The 21,753-nt window shown below is 36.7% G+C and overlaps 1 protein-coding gene across 1 annotated transcript in view; it reads left to right on the forward strand.

Moving 5' to 3' along the window:
- The window catches only part of adamts18.S (ADAM metallopeptidase with thrombospondin type 1 motif 18 S homeolog), a 48,726-nt gene that overhangs the window by 17,218 nt on the left and 9,755 nt on the right, over positions 1 to 21,753 (forward strand). The window contains exons 4-16 of the mRNA XM_041561135.1: positions 4,481 to 4,736; positions 5,361 to 5,560; positions 7,242 to 7,325; positions 8,135 to 8,294; positions 9,308 to 9,413; positions 11,858 to 11,995; positions 14,396 to 14,549; positions 14,849 to 14,944; positions 15,376 to 15,524; positions 15,701 to 15,873; positions 16,502 to 16,632; positions 20,092 to 20,215; positions 21,096 to 21,340. Of these exons, the coding sequence (XP_041417069.1) occupies positions 4,481 to 4,736; positions 5,361 to 5,560; positions 7,242 to 7,325; positions 8,135 to 8,294; positions 9,308 to 9,413; positions 11,858 to 11,995; positions 14,396 to 14,549; positions 14,849 to 14,944; positions 15,376 to 15,524; positions 15,701 to 15,873; positions 16,502 to 16,632; positions 20,092 to 20,215; positions 21,096 to 21,340 (2,016 nt within the window). The remainder of the gene's footprint in view (positions 1 to 4,480; positions 4,737 to 5,360; positions 5,561 to 7,241; positions 7,326 to 8,134; positions 8,295 to 9,307; positions 9,414 to 11,857; positions 11,996 to 14,395; positions 14,550 to 14,848; positions 14,945 to 15,375; positions 15,525 to 15,700; positions 15,874 to 16,501; positions 16,633 to 20,091; positions 20,216 to 21,095; positions 21,341 to 21,753) is intronic.

A 21,753-nucleotide genomic window follows, 5' to 3' on the forward strand; every position in this document is an offset into this window, starting at 1 on the left:
TCGATATTCGACTGGGAATTAAAATCCTTCGACTTCGAAAATCGAAGTCGAAAGGATTTAGTGCAGATAGTACGATTCGAAGGATTTTAATCCAACGATCGAAGGAATATCCTTCGATCAAAAAAACTTAGGAAAGCCTATGGGGACCTTCACAATAGGCTAACATTGAGTTCGGTAGGTTTTAGATGGCGAACTCGGGGGTCGAAGTTTTTTTTAAAGAGACAGTACTTCGATTATCGAATGGTCGAATACTTGAACGATTTTTAGTTCGAATCCTTCGATTCGAAGTCGTAGTCAAAGGTCGAAGTAGCCCATTCGATGGTCGAAGTAGCCCAAAAAACACTTCGAAATTCACTCGAAGTTAGTGAATCGGCCCCTTAAAGACCTAAATACAATCTGCAATCATCACATCAATTTAGGCCTTGGATATGGGGCTGCAATTGATTTCATTATCCAAATATCTGATGATTCACATTCTAAGGCTGCATTTCTTATTCTGAAGGTTCTTAGCTCATTTACATCTTTTGCGTAAACTCTGTTTTAGAATGATCGCTTCCCTTTAAAACATAATTGAAAACCTTCAGTAATTTACACAGATTGGAGCTGGAGAAATAATAATTTATGCAGTGGCCTCCCTAAATACTAATAAATTGCTAACACAATTTAAACACAGAAGAATGACACTTTCATGGTATTCTGTATTTCCAACCAGAATCACTTTGTATTCACTGTGCAATTAACATCCAAGTCTATCTTTATGAGGGCAATCATGGTATTTTAAAAATCAAAAATTGATGGTGATGATAACTGCAGCAGGTTTATTATGCACTATGGCTGCTTAGACAATGAGTGGATTCATCAAGGATTGATTTCAGTTCTTGGATCAGTGCATTTGATTTGTAGTACTGTACCTGTTACTTCCCCCTGTCTCTGCTACGTGCCTGCGCATGTCTTTGTGTTTGAACAGTTTAAGCCAGTTTGAAGTTGAGCTCTTAACAAGCTAGAATTATGTCACCGTTTATATCATTGTGTTGAGTATGCATTTATTGTTCACGGTAATTTAAAGATTTCCTTTACTGATAAGAATTGTGGTTTAGTGATAGTTGTGGTTTAGTGATAGTTATCATATGTAATTATAAAAATATAAACATCTTGTGGGTTTTATTTTAGCAAGGATTAAAACAATGTATAGATTATTGATGTGGATTCTTATGTTGTATAGGTATTTGTAAGTTAAATGATGTGGAATATTCAGTAGAGTTACCTATAATCTAAAGGGAAACTATCCTCAACATTAAAAAAAAAAAGGTTTCTTTGTGCCTGAAAACAATATATTCTGGTAAATTAATCACTGTAGAACAGTGTTGAAAAATGGGTTTAATCTGATTTATTATAAAGCTAGAACCTCTGTTCTGTTTGCATGGGGATGGGGTTTTCCAGTTATTGTTGATAAATGAAAGGCACTTGAACAAAAATAACATAAATGCTAGTTATTCACTAAATCATTTTTGGCAGCCTCTGTGATTGAGAAAGATTTGGGGATTTTTGGGATAACAAACTCTAGGCAACATCAGTCAGTGAATACTAAAGCAAATGCTAAATCATGGAATGAAAACACAATTGTATAGGTCCCTGGTAAGGCTTCACTTTTAGTATGAGGAGAAGCTGTTGACCTCTAGGTTAGCCCTTGATGTAGTAACTCATGCTAACGACCTGGTTGAATTCCCTGTGGCAACTCCTTGTGACCCTGGACAAGAGTAAAAGAACTTTGTGTCCCACAGGGAAAAGTGCTATATAGATTTCCTTTTTTTTTTAAAGAGTGCAGTTTTGTGTTTCAATCCTTAAAGGGATACTGTCATGGGAAAAAATTTTTTTTTCAAAATGAATCAGTTAATAGTGCTGCTCCAGCAGAATTCTGCACTGAAATCCATTTTTCAAAAGAGCAAACAGATTTTTTTATATTCAATTTTGAAATCTGACATGGGGCTAGACATTTTGTCAATTTCCCAGCTGCCCCATGTCATGTGACTTGTGCTCTGATAAACTTCAATCACTCTTTACTGCTGTACTGCAAGTTGGAGTGATTATCACCCCCTCCCTTTTCCCCCCCAGCAGCCAAACAAAAGAACAATGGGAAGGTAACCAGATAGCAGCTCCCTAACACAAGATAACAGCTGCCTGGTAGATCTAAGAACAACACTCAATAGTAAAAACCCATGTCCCACTGAGACTCCTTCAGTTACATTGAGAAGGAGAAACAGCAGCCTGCCAAAAAGCATTACTCTCCTGAAGTGCAGGCACAAGTCACATGACATGGGGCAGCTGGGAAATTGACAAAATGTCTAGCCCCATGTCAGATTTCAAAATTGAATATAAAAAAATCTGTTTGCTCTTTTGAGAAATGGATTTCAGTGCAGAATTCTGCTGGAGCAGCACTATTATCTGATTCATTTTGAAAATTTTTTTTTTTCCCATGACAGTATCCCTTTAAGAAGGATATTAATAAGTTGGAGAGAGTGCAGAGACGTGCAACTGGTAAGTGGAATGGAACAATAAATCTATGAGGAAAGACACATTGAGCTTGTTTTCTTTAAGAAAAGGTGACATTTTGATGGCAGAATCTATTAATGCCATTAAGAAGGGTTTAGATGACTTCTTGACTGAGCATATTATTGATTCATTTATAACAAAATTGGTTTCATAATATTGGTGCTTGTGGCTGCTTGTTTATTTACCCTCTTTAAACTGTACTTTATTTTAAACTGGTCATAATTTTCACTATTCATTAGCAGTATCAATTTGTCCAAAATAGTTTTTCTGTTTTGAGCCACCAAAAATCATGCTCAATACCTGCAAATTGCAAGTTGGGGGTAAGGAGTCACATCCATGTTTCAAACAATAAATTGTCAAATGCGTAATTAGCCAGCATCTTTGATAAAGATATATCAAATTAAACTGTTTTATGTATTTCTGGCATATCTTTGTAATTTCTACTGCTTCTGTTTATTCCGTTCACTGTTACTTTTCAAAATGCTAGACGGTCCTGCAGATCCTTATAAAAGTGGCCTAAAATTGAATATTGTCATTTTTAATGGTTTACCTTGTATGAGGCTAGAAATCAATTTATTATGTATTAAGTAACCAGCAGTGATTTTGACACTCTCTCATTGACTTGATACTTTATAACATTTTTTTGGTGGATTATTGTCTTCATTAGAAGCTTAGATCAATGTCTGATGTGAATGGAAAATTACAAAGATAATACTGCAAACATGCTATGAAGATGAGGAGTAATAATAAGAAACAACAGTTTTTTATGGCATGTAACTTGTCCTATAAAAAATTTATTTTTGTTTAATTTTGCCAAATAATTATTAGAAACTTTTGATTTTGATTTTAACTACTGTAAATCTTTAGTGAAAAAAAATAAAATAATTTCAACTGCTGTATCTTTAAACTGCTGAGGAAACAAAACATCTTAATTAATACAAGTTCCTTTAGAAGATGAATGAGACTAAAGAGGTATGCAAACAATATCCTGTGCATTAAACCACATGGAATTCACTGGAACAATTATCAACAATGCATTACTATTGCTTTTTCTGGCACAGCACAGAATAAAAAGAAATGTAGTTTGCCATTAAAATAATAGCTGCCCTTTTGTTAGCATAAAGAAGATTATTATTCTCCCAAATGACAGTCTTGTTGTAGCTTTGCTCTGCCAATTCCATTTAAAATATGTACCCTGAAGCCAAGCGGAAATAGATATGTGTGCATTTATCAAAGGGATTATAATTCATGTACTGGCTTTTGTACCTGAGAACACAAGTCAGAGAGGATTATGTACTGAATAGTTTTAAATACACTATGCATCCTTAAGCAAGCATAATAGTACTGAAAATTATTTATAAAGCATGCTGGACTTTTTTACTATTACATTAAGAGGTGAAGCAAATGAATATCCAGTGATACGGGATCGACCAAGAACCAAGGGACTTTTTTCATCAATGGTTTGCAATAGTGTGAATAATGATTTGCCAGTTCAGTGCACAGTTTTTAGCTTTTAAGTCACCGATTACCATCCAAACTGATTTGAGTATGGCCTTTTATATAAAATATATATAAAAGGTGGAAAAAGTTTCCATTGGATCAGTGTCCGATCAGAATATTATAACAGTGGTACAGCTATTTACTGTAATGTTTAAGTGTTTGACTTTCCTCTCAATTAATTCCAATTGTATTGACGTTTTTTTAGTTCTCCTTTTATTACTTGTCTTTAAAATGCTGGCACACTAAAGAGGAGCCTAACCCAAGAAAATGCCAAAACCTCTGGATAACTTCATCCATATGGTGGAATTCATCCATTTGGCATTGATTTAAAACACCTCTAAATAATAATAAAAAAAAAACAACTTGCAAGTGTCACAAATTATATAGCATTGAGAGTTAACAAAATACTCTAAAAATGTTTTCTTTTTAGTCAGGTTTCCTAAGGACACCTACCAGTGAATTCTTCATATCACCATTACCTCAACACCTTGCAGAAAAGCACAATTATACATCACCCGATGGACACCATCCACACGTACTATATAAGCGGTCAGTAGAAGACAAAGTTGCCCCCAACAAGGTGCATTCCAGCCATACCAATGAGAAGCATCCAGCAGATTCTGATCAAACATCTTTAAGTGGATCTCATAGCTTGCAGAAACATTTTTGTGGAAGGCAAAACAAATGTGAGTGGAGAATATTTAAAAGAATAAATTCAGTAATATTTCAGATGATATTATCTTTTAATTCGTTTTAAAGACTGGGCCCTAGATGAAATGATTTAAATTTATAAGTCAGAACAATTAGCTGCAGCCTCTGCCAAACATAATACCCCCACTCAGCACTTCTGACTCTCTTCCTGCTGTTCCGGTCATATAGGCTGTCGTCAGGACAGGCAATTTTATCAACCGTTCTGCTTTTGCAATCTTTCTTGCTTGAAGCTTGGATCTTGTGCACTTTTCCCCATCTCTGTTAATAAATATATTGGTCAACATCTCAATAACGCTATAGCTGGCTATACATGCTCAGATTTGGCTTTGTAGTGTGCCGTCTTTCAATGCCCATCATCTGGGCATGTATACCAGGTCAGAGGTTAGGTTATATCATATCTTCTTGCAATACTCTCTGATTGAAGATAAACTGTCCTGTCTGAAAATTTGCAATGGTGAACTAAAGGTTGTCTGAATTTATGAGCGTCTACAATATGGAAACAGTGTACTGGTATCTTCAGGCAAATGTTTCTTAATTAGGTAATGTTCTGTAATGTATATATGTATTGATGAAGGTGTCTAAATAACTTTTCATCATAGATTCACAGAGTTTATTGCCAAAAGATGCTTATGCAAGAACCGATGAATATGGAAATTTATCAAGAGCAAAGCGATCTGCTACAAAATCCCAACATTCAGGGGGCTTGGTAGTTGAAACTCTAGTTGTGGCAGATAAGAAAATGGTTGACAAACATGGCAAAGACAGCGTAACCACTTATATACTGACGGTTATGAATATGGTAAGGTCTTGGGGTTTGACATGAACCTAAAACATGTACTATACATCTGAATTGTTTATAAGGGCTATGGCAGATGTGGAAATTAGTCGCCTGCTCTAATTCTGTTCTACTGTGGACAGCTACTCCCCTGAAAATGCTTTCCCATAGGCAATAATGTAACTCACCAGGGTGAACACATATGCATCACTTTTCAAAGTAGCCCATAGTTGCATCGAGAGGTTATTTTAGGCTGCTCAAGAAAATTAGCAGGCTGCCTTAACTGGTGGTCTTGCATGAAACCAGACATCTGGGGTTACTAGACCTGGGTAAACATAAACATCAAATACATATTTGCAAATACATTAGATAATATCAGCTAACCGCTAAGTTGTTATTATGGCTAGAAAATCAGGTGGGATCTATTGTATGTTGAAATGAATGTAGAATTCATATGAAAGCTATTGTAAAGGCTAGCCTTTACAAATCCTAGTGTTGGTTGTGCTATGTTTTGAAATCCTGAACCGTACCTAATTTTGACGTTTAAATCTTTACTTCTACTGTGGTATGTCTACGTTAAAGTATATAATATATTACATTATTGCTTTTTTGTAACAGTAAACAGCAATGGTTTTGGAACTTATTGTTCCAGCCTCCTCAATCAATATCTACTTGGGTTTTTGTCAGACATCTGTTGGGCTGATAAAAAAATATCAGATAAGGATCACATAAGGTAGTAGATATGGTCTTCTCCTGAACTGTGAGCATAGACCCCTATGTAATCTGTAATCCATTACGTAATTATGTAATCCATGGACTAAATGATCGGGTCAGCCTGATTTGTCACCACCCAAAAAGCCAATTAAGATCTTTTAATTTGCAAACTTCTAAATACAAGCAGAGCATGTACTGTATGGTTACCTTTAGGATTTATTTATTAAACCTCAAATTTTTCTGGTCAAGTTTTTAAGGGGAAAAACTCTAACTTTTAGAGAGATAACAAACTTGAAAAATTCTGAAAATACTACTAAAACCTGCTGAAGTCATTAAAAAGTCAATGGCAGATGACCCCTATTACAATTGGAATTATTTTTTTGCCTACATGATTTTTGAGAGTTTTGGGCTGTTTGATGCTGGTTTTCATTTGATACATACATGTTTGATACACGTGTGGTTTCTGTTTGTTAGTCTGAATTATTCAAGTTTTTGGGCTGACAATTCGAAAAAGTTGAGCAATTCAAATTGTCGCACAATTGAATTTTTATAAAGAGCCCCCTAAGTCTTGCCGGTAACTGCTTATTGAAGTTGCATAGAAATATGTCTATGTAACTTGGTAAGCAAGATGTTACTGTATGTCTCCCCACTACATTTTCAGCAAGACACCAGCTATAGGGATCACTATTAAGGCAGTAGTTCACACTAAAATGAATTTCAAGTGGAATTCAAAGACGTAATTCTACTTGCCTACATTTTTTTTTTTAAATTATAAAAAAATTATAAATTATAAATTATAACATTGTTTGTTGTGCAGGTGTAATTATGGAATTTTAACTACTATCAGGTTGCTAGTGCCTAATTATCCTAATCTGACAGTATTTTGGAAACCATAATTTCATAAGCGTAGTGGTGGGTCTAAAGAAAAATATAAATAACATTAAAATGGAGCATCAATTGACACATACATACCCTTCCAATTGTATTTTAGGTTTCAAGTCTTTTCAAGGATGGGACAATAGGAACAGATATCAATATCGTGGTTGTTAGCCTTTTGCTACTAGAAGATGAACAGGTATGTTGTTCTACTAGGTTGTCAGAAAGATTATTATTGGGAGTTATGCCCATAAAATGGAAGCACACATATCCTAAACCACTAAGGTTATTTTTTTGAGATGGGGGCAGTGGGTCACATACCTTTTTTTTTTAAGTGTATTTTTCTGTTATATTTTCAGGAGGAAGGTATTCAATGATAAGGAATGACAATGCCCAGCCTTTTCCAATGAGGGCTCTAATCTTTTAGGAATACTATTCCATCAGTATATCAATATAGACAATATCAGTGGCATTATCAGGAGGATATTGTAGTTCCATGGAAAATGTATATTAATTACATTAATATACAGGAAAGCTTGAGCTGTTGAAATAAACAATACCCATTCAAAGTGCAAAATAAAACGTGTTCAGCAGCATAAATAACTTGAAGTTATTAACTAAACTACTGACAGGGAATGAAAGCAACTAAGATAAGCTTGTCCTGAATATAGGTTATGGAGTTGCAGCCTGCTGTAGAACTCCCAGCATTTGTTGGAATGGTAGTGTTAGGAACTGCAGCCATATAGAGACAAGCTCCCGGGTCTCTGACATATGAATGATTTTTCTCTTCTACCTTTTATCTGCTGCTTTCCAAGTGTAAATAAATGAAGTCATTTTTGTCACCTTGTCTCAGCCACATTGTTTCACTGATCCCACTTCCCAAAGGTACATCAGTTATATCTATTGCCAACCTGCATAAAGCATGTGACAAAACTGTTTGTTTGACACCTTTAGCTACGGCCTGTGAATAATTAGTTTTCCTTTTCTGTCCCCCCCCCCCCCTCACAGGCAGGATTTACAATCAATCATCACGCTGATCAATCATTAAACAACTTTTGTCAGTGGCAGTCAGCTCTAACGGGAAAGCATGGGAAAAGGCACGACCATGCCATACTTTTAACGGGATTAGATATCTGTTCATGGAAAAATGAGCCTTGCGATACTTTAGGTAAATAGAATTAAACTACTAAGCTTTCAATAAGCACAGGACATTACAGTTGCACTAAGGGGATTCTATTAACATTTGAAATTCCTTTTTCATATTGTTTCAGTAAATTATAAAACATTGTAAACCAGTGAAGTAACTATAGAGGAAGCAGACCCAGCAGTTGCAGGGGGCCTGTTGGGTCAGCATCTTCTATAGCTAATGAAAAAAACCTACATCCCAGCCGATCTCTTACCTACGGCAAAGAAGGGGGACGCAAGTAGTGGGGGAGTTGGTGGGGCGGAGGCGTGGGGCTTGGATGGGGTGGAGGCGGGATGGGAAGTGGGCAGGATGGGGGATCAGAGGGGGATGAGAGTACGATTGGCCCCTCTGAGGATGTTTTTGCAGGGGGGCCTGGCGCACTCTAGTTTAGCCATAAATTGAATGTAGAAGCTGACAGGTGCATGCACATATGTATACAGAGATGTATAGAGATGTTTAAAGATGGGTAGATATAATCTTATTCCCAATGTTAATCTGTGCCATTCCACAAATCCACAAATCCATAAGTACAAATCTGATCTATCCTATCAAAGCTAGCCCTACCAAATATCTGTCTTTTTAGCCGAATGTTTGCATTAGTGCCCTATATCCATTCTACAGAAAGAAAAAATATAGGGGCAGATTTACTAAATCGCGAAGTGACTAACGCTAGTGAAATTTCGCCAACGTGACGTCATTTCGGTAGTTCGCCAATTTACTAATGGTTGCTGGTGAACAACTAGTGAAGTGCTCCCTAATGCCTGGCGAATTTGCGTTCTGGCGAATGGATGTAACTATGCAAATTCACTAAGATGCAGATTTTACTGAATGTTACCTCTTGCGCCAGACTTGCCTTTGCCACCATAGACCAGACAAAGTGCAATAGAGTAGATAGGAGTTCCTCAAACAATAGTTGAGGAATGGTCCAGCATTGGCAGTTTGCAGTTTTCCCCTTCAAACACTCATTTTTTAAATATTTGTTATTTGTAACTCAGGTTTTGCACCTATCAATGGAATGTGCAGCAAATACCGCAGTTGTACAATAAATGAGGACACTGGTTTGGGTTTGGCTTTTACTATTGCTCATGAGTCTGGTCACAAGTAAGTTATTTTTTTCTATCTAAGTCATAAGTTGTATAGTTACATAGTTACACAATTAAGTAGGGTTGAAAATTCCAATTCAGTCAAATCACTGTGCAAAGTGGCAGCATCCTGCATGGAACCTGTAGTTCTGCACAATTTATTATCATCAGCAAAATAGAAAGTATGTTTAATGCCCACCTCCAGGTCATTAATAAACAAGTTAAAAAACAAAGTGCCAAGGACAGATCCCTGCAGTACACAATTAACAACAATGGTCCAATTAGAAAATGTTCTATTTATCACCACTCTATGTAATCTATATTTTAGCCAGTTCTCTATCCCGGTACAAATACGGTGCTCCAGGCCAATATTACATAATTTAATCAGTAACCAGTGTTGTACTGTATCAAATGCTTTAGCAAAGTCTAAGTAGATTACATCCACCGTCATTGCAGAGCCGAGGTTCTTGCTCACTTCCTCATAAAAGGCAATGAAATCTGTTTGGCAAGATTGCTTATGCATAAAACCATGCTGGCACAAACTCATAGTATTATGATTTCAATAAAGTCAAGTATTTTATCTCTTAGTACCCCTTCGAAAAGCTTTCCTACCACTGTGTCAGACTAACCAGCCTATAGTTTTGAAGCTGAGAACAAGATCCCTTTTTGAATAGCTGCACCACATTATTAGCTTTTTGCCACTTTCTAGGCACCATCCCAGACCTCAATGAATTCTGAAACATTAAGTAAATCACACAGCTAAGATCTTTTAGTGCCCTGGGATGAATACCATCTGTTCCCGGATCCTTGTCTATCTTTACATGTTCTAGTTTCTTTTGAATTTCCCCTTGCCTGAAATCCACTTTCCTGCAATACCCTTCCATATCAATTTTAGCTTGCTATTTTGCATGATTGGTTGGCCTCCTTATACTGTACATGACAAACATTTCAGCTGTCCAAGTTAATTGAAAGCCTTAAAAGCATGTCTTTTCTTACCAACCTCAACACCAACACTTCTGTTAAACTACAACGGTTTTGCTTTGTGCCAACAATCCTTGCTTACAAATGGAATATACTGACATATATATTTATTAAGCAGCATTTTATAGACATCCCATTTTTCTTCTGTGTTTAATCCTTTGAAAAGCCTTTCTCAGTTAATATATTGTAGAGATGCCCATATACTGGCAAGGTTTTCATTTATTGTTCTAGTTACTCCCTCATTTCGTTGTTTCTGCAAAAAGATCTCAAAGAGGACCGTGTTATGATCACTATTCACTAAATGCTTAACCATGAAAATGTTAGAGATGAGTTCAGTATTATTAGTTATCAGGTCCAAAATAAAGTAATTCCTTTTAAAGTTTACACAAGGGAAGCAGTCACAGCAGGCAGACTTTAATGTGGGGGACCACACAGGGGGATGGGTTGCGGCTGGATGCAGCCCGCAGGCCACCAGGTGAATAGCACTGATTTAGAGAATTTTTTTTTATAGAGATATACTGTAGTAACCTGTTAAGAGAAAACTTATTAAAACTGAACTTTATGAATGAATATTTACTTTATAAACTTTATGAATGAATTTGGCAGGAAATGCCATATTTTACATATTGAATTTATGGAACAAGTCTAGTAATAATCATCGAAACCTTCAAATTTGTCATCTGAGTTTCCCATCTTGGATCTTGTTAGGAGTGTCTGCGACACTCACATGCTCAGTGGGCTCTCTGCAGCTGTTCAGAGCTCATGCTACAGGGGTTGATTATTACATTCTGATGCTAATTGTGCTAGTTTCTGAGCCGCCATGTACAAATAATCTGAATTATTTACTAATCATCCTTATAAAGTGACATTTATATTATACTGCATATACATGTGTGGGATCCATTATCCGGAAACCTGTTATCCAGAGAGTTCCGGATTATGGAATGGCTGTCTCCCATAGACTCCATTCTAATCAAATATTAAAAAAATAAATAAAATGATTACCCTTTTCTCTGTAATAAGTACCTTGTACTTTATTCAAACAAAGATTTAATTAATTCTTACTGGAATCAAAACCAGCTTATTGTGTTTATTTAATGTTTACATTATATTGTAGTATACTTGAGTTATGAAGATTCAAATTATGGAAAGATCAATTATCTGAAAAACCCCAGGTTCCGAGCATTCTGGATTACAGGTCCCATACCTGTATACAATATATTGTGCATTGGCCCCTAAGCTCAATAACTGACTGCAGTCCATAGCATGTGCAGTGAATCAGCAGAAAAGAAGATGGGGAGCCACAGGGACATCTTTGGAGACCCAAATCTTTCCTTTTAAAGGGCTGTGACTGCCTTGGGCAGGCATAGAAGCCCAAAACATAATGTACAACATTTGTGCCCTACTTTTTTTTGTTAAACTTTAGTTCTACTTTAAAAGTGACATTCTCTCTCTCACATTTTTGCTTCGTACTGTTCACAGTTTTGGAATGATCCATGATGGAGAAGGCAACCCATGTGGGAAGGCAGAGGGCAACATCATGTCTCCCACGCTAACAGGAAACAATGGTCTCTTTTCCTGGTCTGCATGCAGCAGGCAATATCTTAAGAAATTTCTCAGGTGAGAGCCAACTGCCATCTGTTACACTGCAATGGGAAATGACTGTCATCTTTCTGCAGATGTTAATTTTCTTAATTTAATTAACTTATTAAATTGTTTCACTTGAATGGTAGTAATGCTGCCAAGAATACTAGCAGAAATGACCACAACAGCTTTATGAGTTTCTAAACCTATCACTTCTGTCAGTGTGACAGCACAGCTCCCAAGCCAACATATTGTTACCTTATGAAGAAGAGCAGACCAGATGTTCCTCTTGTTTTTGAAGCATTTAACATTTTAGAAATTGACTTTTTTATTTTGCTTGCCAGGTGTTGCTGTTAACATTCACCTTTCATTCTACTTCTGGAGAATTTGTGAATTTTTCCTTTGTGTAGAGACTCTGTGCAACTGTTCTCTGAACATCCATAGCTATTGTCAGAGGCAATTAATTATTTTCAGAATAGATTTCAGGTCATTATAAAAGTCTGTAAAAACTGCTGTATAATTCAGATGTTTATCTTTTAGAGTAGTGGCAAGAATACGAATCGCCAGCGGGATGGCATACATTTCCGAAGTCATCTGAAGTTGCCTCACTAGGAAACTTCGGGTGACTTCGGAAATCCAAAACGATTCGTATGCCATTCTGCCGGCAATTCGTATTCTTGCTGGCAGGTAGACATTTCAGGGAGATTAGTTGTCCGAAGTAGGAGAGATTTGTTGCTTTGCGACTAATCTCCCCATCTGCCACTACCCTTAAAGGGGCCAAATATACACTTTTTTATTGGATCTTAAGGAATAGGGCCTATTGTTTCAATTAAGTAAACACATATTTTATTCTTGCATTAAAGGGATCCTGTCATCGGAAAACATGTTTTTTTCAAAATGCATCAGTTAATAGTGCTACTCCAGCAGAATTCTGCACTGAAATCCATTTCTCAAAAGAGCAAATGCATTTTTTATATTCAATTTTGAAATCTGATATGGGGCTAGACATATTGTCAATTTCCCAGCTGCCCTCAGTCATGTGACTTGTGCCTGCACTTTAGGAGAGAAATGCTTTCTGGCAGGCTGCTATTTTTCCTTCTCAATGTAACTGAATGTGTCTCAGTGGGACATGGGTTTTTACTATTGAGTGTTGTTCTTAGATCTACCAGGCAGCTGTTATCTTGTGTTAGGGAGCTGCTATCTGGTTACCTTCCCATTGTTCTTTTGTTTGGCTGCTGGGGGGGAAAAGGGAGGGGGTGATATCACTCTAACTTGTAGTACAGCAGTAAAGAGTGATTGAAGTTTATCAGAGCACAAGTCACATGACTTGGGGCAGCAGGAAAATTGACAATATGTCTAGCCCCATGTCAGATTTCAAAATTAAATATAAAAAAATCTGTTTGCTCTTTTGAGAAATGGATTTCAGTGCAGAATTCTGCTGGAGCAGCACTATAAACTGATTCATTTTGAAATCTTTTTTTTACCCATGACAGTATCCCTTTAGGCACAATGGCACAGCAGGAGATTAATTACCAGGGATAAGAGGCAACTTCAAGCCATATTGGGAAGCAACACAAGGGTTTTACCACCAGTGATTCACATTATTGCTGGTCGGGAAATTTTTACAGGAGGAGCAGGGATTTATTGCTGGCAATCGATCTCGTGGTGTGCCATTGCCATAAACAAGAAAATATAACCAATTTCACGGGGTCATTGTTTGTTGAAAAGATGCTAGTAAAACAAATTATTAGTCCACAAATAAGCTCTCTGTATAACAAACTGCTCCTGATCTCAAAGGTTAACAAAATCTGCAGCCCACTGTTGGTGCTCAGTGGATATCAGGTACCCCTGCATTACCAGTGTTATTGACACTATACACATTCACACCCCCCAAACTGGTGCAACCCCCCTTAAAATGTTGTGCACCTCAGTTTAAGTATGATTGATCAATGCAAATTTGTGAATGACCTGCAAGTTTCAGTGCTTGCTGTTTAGCAAATACAGGTATGGGACATGTTATCCAGAATGCTCAGGACCTGGCGTTTTCCGGATAACATATATTTCTATAATTTGGATTTTCATGTTTTAAATCCACCATAAAATCATTCAAACATTAAATAAACCCAAAAGGCTGGTTTTGCTTCCAAAAAGGATTAATTATATCTTAGTTTGAGCAAGTACAAGTTTGGATTATTTGGATAAAATGGAGTCTATGGGAGATGGCCATTCCATAATTTAGAGCTTTCTGAAAAATGGGTTTCTGAATAATGGATCCTATTTCTGTACTCACAATAGCTCTGGAAAATGCAGCATTTTTGTAAAAACATGGCAATTTATGTCTATTTTATCACTTTTCACATTGTGCTTGCTATTGTAAATAAGGTTACATAAGTAATACGTATATGTTTAAAAAAATGTCTTTGCAATTTATTGCAGCACAGCTCAGTCTGCATGTCTTATTGATGAGCCAAAGCAGTTGGGAGATTTCAAATATCCCAATAAACTGCCTGGGCAGATATATGATGCAGATATCCAGTGCAAATGGCAGTTTGGACCGAGGGCCAAGCAATGCAGCCTGAGTTTTGTCAAGGTATAATTATCATTATTACCATGTATTCTTAGAGTGCCAACATATTGTGCAGCATTGACTAGGTTTTTTTTATTTATTTTACTTTGCACAAACTATAGCCCTGAATATTGCATATCTCTCTATAAATATATCACAACTGACAGGTCATAGAGTTATGATTTCGTAAGTTCTTTGTGAGATGGCCACTGTAATTTAAAATACCTAGCCTTAATATAAAAAAGGGTATTGCCCATAAGGGTATTTTTATGGCTACATTTTCTTATCCTTTTTAATTTTCAAAATTTTGCTTCTGTCTCCAGGACATTTGCAAGTCACTTTGGTGCCACAAAGCTGGGCATAGGTGTGAGACAAAGTTCATGCCGGCAGCAGAAGGCACCGTTTGTGGTCTAAATATGGTAAAATAATATAAACTACTTTTTTAAAATCTGTAAAAAAACAATAATTATATGTGAAAATGAACTGCTTTCTTATATTTATTTTCATTTATCTCACTTTAATGCAATTAGTGTATTTTTTACTAGTTTTGTTCCCTATGTTATTCCTTATCACAAAAATAAATGCAAATCTGGCCTGTTAATCCCCTAATCCCTAAATAGCGTTTTTGGCATTAACAGTGGGCAAATCTGCACCTGGACAGTAACCCAGAGAAACCAATCAAATGTTTGCTAGAATTGTTCTAGATACATCTTGCTTAAAAATGCTAATCACTGATTGGTTGCTGCAAATTAAGTGCAAATTAGGCAAAAATTTATAAATGAGCCCTTGTGATTTACTTCAGCAGCTCAAAAGCTTTATTGTAAGTGGTAATAAAATTATTTGTTTACAGTGGTGTCGAAGAGGACAGTGTGTAAAATTTGGGGATCATGGTCCAAAGCCAGTTAACGGTGGATGGTCAGATTGGTCTGAGTGGTCAGAATGTTCTAGAAAATGTGGTGGTGGAGTGATGTATCAAGAGAGGCATTGCAACAAACCAAAGTAAGGCTGAAAGATTTTTTTTAACTCTTCATCATCCATTATCTTACCTAATTTTGTAAATATGTAATACCGTTATGGGATGCCTATTCTGAAATTCTGTTAACTGGAAAGCTCTGAATTATGTGGAGGCCATCTCCCATAGAGCCCATTTTGAGCAAATCTATTTTTTGTTACAGACCACAGTTTGGAGGAAAATTTTGTCAGGGTTCCAGTCGTATTTATCAGCTTTGCAATATTCAGTCGTGTCCACCAAATACAGTAGATTTCCGCGCACAGCAATGTGCAGAGTACAACAGCAAGCCTTTCAGAGGCTGGTATTATAAATGGAAGCCTTATACTCGGGTAGAAGGTAAGTGTGCTGAGGTTTTTTGTAGTGGTTGAATGTTTTTCATAAGATTACAGGTAACAAATTTCTGAATATCAGAACTGGACAAAGCCCCTCCCATGTGTGAGCACACGCACCCCACCATGCATGCCCATAGCATTGGGGAGGGAGGGTAGAGCAACAGAGGGGAGGGCAACGGAGGGGAGAGCAACAGAGATCAGCAAACATGACACTTTAACACGTACCTGCACAGTGCCCCTCTATTGATATACCCTAGGCAGGTGCCTCTTCTGCCTACCCCTGGTGAATATATATATATGCTGAATATATATTAACATACCAGTAGCTATAAATGTGACTTCAATACAATATTACAAATAAAAAGTAAAATAACCCATATGCTAGCCATGAATTATATCCTATAGTGTACTGTAAGGTGCAGCTAATTTTGGTTAATGCAAAATGTTTTAAATAGAAGCCATACATTTGAAAATAATCTCCCCCCAAAAAAGGTCATTCTGCAAAACAACACAAAATGATTCTATGCAGTTCAGATTTGGGAGCAACTTTTTTTTAATAATACTATTTTCTATTTTCTTTATAAAACATCAGGATTTCATGTGGATTGATAGTGATTTACTTTTTGTTGCAGAGGAAAATATCTGTAAACTTTATTGTACAGCTGAAGATTTTGACTTTTTCTTTGCAATGTCCAACAAAGTAAAAGATGGCACTCCATGTTCCACAACTGGTTATGATGTCTGCATTGATGGCAGCTGTGAGGTAGGATCTTCTCTTTATTTGCATAACACTATCAATAGGGATGTCGCGGACTGTTCTGCGGGGAACTTGTTCGCGCGAACATCGGCTGTTCGCGTCCGCCGCAAGTTCGCGAACGTCGCGCGACGTTCGCCAATAGGCGTTCGCGTCAAAATCGTTCGACCATTCGGTCGCTAAAATCGAGTTCGATTTGAACGAAAATCGTTCGATCGAACGATTAAAATCCTTCGATCGTTCGAATCGAACGATTTTCGGATGTTCGAAGTTCGCGAACTGTTCGCGAACTGTTCGCATTTTTTGCCGGTGTTCGCGAACGGCGTTCGCGAACACATTATCGGCGGTTCGCTACATCCCTAACTATCAAACAGTATATAGTATGACATTTTATATTGGTATAACATACTGTAAGTGATATCAATTAAATTAACCATTATATTTCAAAGCAATCATACAGTAACACTCCAAAATGTGTTTATTTGTGGCAAAAAATGTTGTGAAGTTTCAGGTTTAAAACCAGCCCACTATCAGTGAAGAAACCCCACTCTGGGTAGGCTGATAATGCCTACCCAGAGTGGGGTTTCTTCACTTATAGTGGGGTAAGCAGCTTGCACCCAGTGCTACAAAAAGTGGTTTTAGTGTAGCACCTTCTTTTAATGGAATGAACATTATCTCATTTGAAGAAATCTCACTGGAGTTGTTGTGCTCTATAGGGCTAGGAGGAATGAAGGAAATGGCTAACATATGCTGTAGTTCCAGCATCTATCAACGATCAAGCAAAGCAAAGTTTTATTCCAGTGTCTGTAGGCAGAAATAAGCAGAGGATCAGGCACCACAAACTCACTTATACAGTGTCACACAGAAGTTACTGGTTAAATTAAGGAATGTTGGCCTGGAACATAGTATTTGTACCTGAATAGAAAACTGGCTAAAAGATAGACTACAAATACTGGTGTTAAATGGAACATTTTGTTGTTAGTGGAGTACCGCAGGGCTCTGCTTTTCAACTTGTTTATTAATCACCTGTAGGTGGGCATTGAAAGTACTGTTTCTATTTTTGCTGATGATACAAAATTGTGCAGAACTATAGGTTCCATAGAGGATGCTGACACTTTGCAGAGTCATTTGATTGAATTGGAAAACTGGGCAGCAAATTTGAAAATGAGGAAACTTGAAATGCAAGGTTATGCACTTTGGCAAAAAATATAAATGCAAAGTTTACACTAAATGGCAGTGTTTTGAGTGTTTCCTTAACTTAGAAGGATCTCAGGGTTTTTTGGATAACAAGTTGGGCAGTGTCATTCTGGGGCCACAAAAGCAAATAAAGTTTTGTTATAAAAAGGGCATAAACTAAAGGGATGAAAACATAATTATGCCTCTTTATAGGTCCCTGGTAAGGCCTCATCTGGAGTATGCAGTGCAGTTTTGGGCTCCAGTCCTTTAGAGGGATATAAATTAGTTGGAGAGAGTGCAGAGATGTGCAACTAAACTGGTTAGAGGGATGGAAGACTTAAATTATGAGGGTAGACTGTCAAGTAGTGATGGGTGAATTTATTGCCAGGAGCAAATATGCGTAAAATTTTCACGTTTCGCCACCAGTGAATAAATTTACGAATTTGCCACAAAAATAATTTTTACTGCCAACGATTCTTCTGACGCCGGCGTCAATTTAGACGCCAGCAACAATTAAATTAACGCCCATTGATTTTAATGTGCGTCAAATGGTGCTGGTCATGTCGCTGGCATCAGTTTTGACGCTAGCAAATTGTTGCTGGTGTCAAGATTCGTGTTTGTAAATTTTTCGTCTGTTTCTCGAATTTCGCGCATTTCGTGGCAAAGCGAAACGGGACAAATTCTCCCATCACTACTCTCAAGGTTGTGGTTGTTGACTCGGGAAAAAAGATGCTTGCGAGGGGACATGATTACACTTTACAAGTACATTAGAGGACATTATAGACAAATAGCAGGGGACATTTTTACCCATAAAGTGGATCACCGTACCAGAGGCCACCCCTTCAGACTAGAAGAAAAGAACTTTCATTTGAAGCAGCATAGGTGCTTATTCACAGTGAGGACAGGGAAGTTGTGGAATGTACTGCCGGGTGATGTTGTGATGGCTGATTCTGTTAATGCATTTAAGAGTGGCTTGGATGATTTCTTGGACAATCATAATATCCAAGGCTATTAATAAACTATAAATAGTTTATAAATATTTTATAGGTATGGGATCCATTATTCAGGAATCCGTTATCCAGAAAGCTCCAAATTCCCGGAGGGCTGTCTCCCATAGACTCTATTTTAAGCAAATAATTCACAATTATTTCCTTTTTCTCTGTAATAATACAACTTTACCTTGTACTCGATCCTAATTAAGATGCAATTAATCCTTATTGGAAGTAAAACTATTGTAGTGGGTTTAATTCATGTTTAAATGATTTTGTAGTAGACGTTAAGTATAAAGATCCAAATTATGGAAAGAACCCTTAACCAGAAAACCCCAGGTCCCGAGCATTCTGGATAACAGGTCCCATACCTGTAATTATAAATGAAGTCATCTGTAATTATAAATTACCAGGGGGCCATCTCCCACAGATTCTATTTTAATCAAGTAATTCACATTTTTATAAAAATAATTCTTTACATCTGTAATAATAAAACAGTACCCTGTACTTGATCCTAACTAAGATTTAATTAATCCTTATTGGATGCACAATTATCCCATTGGGTTTTAATTAATGTTTAAATGGTTTTGTAGTAGACTTAAGGTATACAGATCCAAATTATGGAAAGAACCCTTAACTAGAAAATCCCATGTCCCGAGCATTCTGGATAACAGGTCCCATACCTGTAATTATAAATTAAGTCCATTTTAACTGTGGTGCTTGACATATAGATAGTGATTTAAATAAATTTTGGGTGCTTTGTTGCCCATCAGGAGTGTGGTTTCCTTTGGCCAATAAAACATCTCAACTGGCATTTGCCTTAGGCCTACACCACATGGGGGCAAGATATTGTGTATTTGTGTATAATATGCAAATACTGTTTACCAAAATCTTTTTACATGTACCCTGTTGTATATTTTTTTAAGTGCAACATTGCACTTTTGAACTGGGTACAAAATTTCTTTCTTTCTTTCTTTCTTTCTTTCTTTCTTTCTTTCTTTCTTTCTTTCTTTCTTTCTTTCTTTCTTTCTTTCTTTCTTTCTTTCTTTCTCTCATAAGATGCACGGCACAGATAATTTCAGCAGTTCCATTTAGCACACTGAGGTTATTATTATTTGTCTGCATTGAGATTTTCATTATATACAGAGGTGTAATATCCAGTTAGTGGTATAAATTGGAAAGCAGATTTTCATTTCAGCTTTGCTCTTATCATGAAGAAATGAGACACTGCATCCTGTGATATGATCCTCTCTGACATTAACAGGCTTTTAATGCTGTTTTTGTTTTGCAATTATGTTGGCAGCTTGTAGGGTGTGATTATATTCTTGGATCAAAAGCGACTCTAGATGCCTGTGGGGTTTGTAAAGGTGATAATTCAACATGTACATTCTACAGAGGGCAGAATCTGAATCAGCACAAAACCAATGGTAAGAAAGTAATTGGCCTGTACCAATTAATTTATATCTGAATTTTAACAATCCATGAACACAACATGTCTAATATACTGTGATATTAAGTGCTGCAAAAATATGGTCACATCCTGTTGAGTTGAAAACTATAAAAGAGGTTATGGAATTTATTAATCTATTCTTTTTTTTCAGGATTATTTTTCATACATAGAATAAAAACTAATCTGACATGGACATCTTTCTGAATTCTATTGGTTTTCTTTGGCATGATAAAAATGGAGATTTTTTTTTCTGCCAAATAAAATTTGTATTCCTCCTGAAATGTCATGTAGCCTCATGCCATAAGAGTGATGATGACCCTGCTTTGGATTTTTTAAACCCAACTGAGCTTTTTAAAAATGGCTCATTATCACTGTAACCACATGGGTTTAGTTGTTCTCTCTGTTTTATTGTGCTATAGACAGGAAAATATTAAAATATTTTTGATGATACTTAAGCATAGCCTTATATCTAATATAATATCTATGTATATCTTATATTTAGAGTCAACATTTCAGTTCTATCAGTATGTCTTCAGAAAGGTTCTTTGAGCAAAACTGAAAATCTAAAATCATTTTTTAAGCCCTGTGAGTTTAATGTTTACACATACAAAACTTACTTTAGACTCCATGCAAAGCATTCCACAACCTTGCTTCCCACACTGTGAAGAACCCCTCAAGTCTAAAGGAGTATCCTCTTGTTAATGTCTATGTGAAAAAAGATTCCCTGCTATCTGTGTACAAAAAAAGTACTGTTTTTTTACTTGATAAATCTTTTTCTTCAGTACCCTTCCTTTAGACACATTTGCTATCGATTTAACTTCTCTATAGTTTACTTTTTCTTTTTAATTTTGTGATAGGTTATTATTCAGTTGTAACTGTTCCAGCTGGGGCCAGAAGTATACATGTGCGTGAACTTGAAGCATCTACAAGTTATCTTGCAGTGCGCAACCTAAAGAAAAAATATTACCTAACTGCTGATTGGACTATTGACTGGCCTAGGAAGTTCTCATTTGCTGGCACTATTTTTGACTATCAACGATCTTTCCAGCAACCTGAAAGCATTTATGCAGCTGGACCCACCAATGAGACACTGATCTTTGAAGTAAGCTTTTAGACTTAATTGTTTCTGATAATGCATTATATTCTTTGTTTTTTATGTATGTATTAAAAGGGTTGTCTTGCCCCCTTCAGAATCACCCCTACTGTCTTTCTATTGGGAAATGTGCCACCTAAAAGCTGCCGAAGTGCTGTTTTAGCCTATGGGGGACATCCTAGAACCTATATGGATGCAATTGGTGGAGTTTGAGAGATCGAATTTTTTTGGGGAAAAACTTATAATTGAAGTAGATTGAAGGCGCTATTCATTCGATCGTACAATTCGAAGTAAGCTGAATACGGACCACTTCGACCCCCAAAAACCTTCGACCTCTATTTGGTTGGTCTTTTTGCATTCGAAGTTTTTTTAACTTCAAATCTCGACCCCTGATAAATCTGCCCCTAAGTGTCTATACCTAA

This window comes from Xenopus laevis, chromosome 4S, assembly GCF_017654675.1.
Source record: "Xenopus laevis strain J_2021 chromosome 4S, Xenopus_laevis_v10.1, whole genome shotgun sequence".
NCBI lineage: Eukaryota > Metazoa > Chordata > Amphibia > Anura > Pipidae > Xenopus > Xenopus laevis.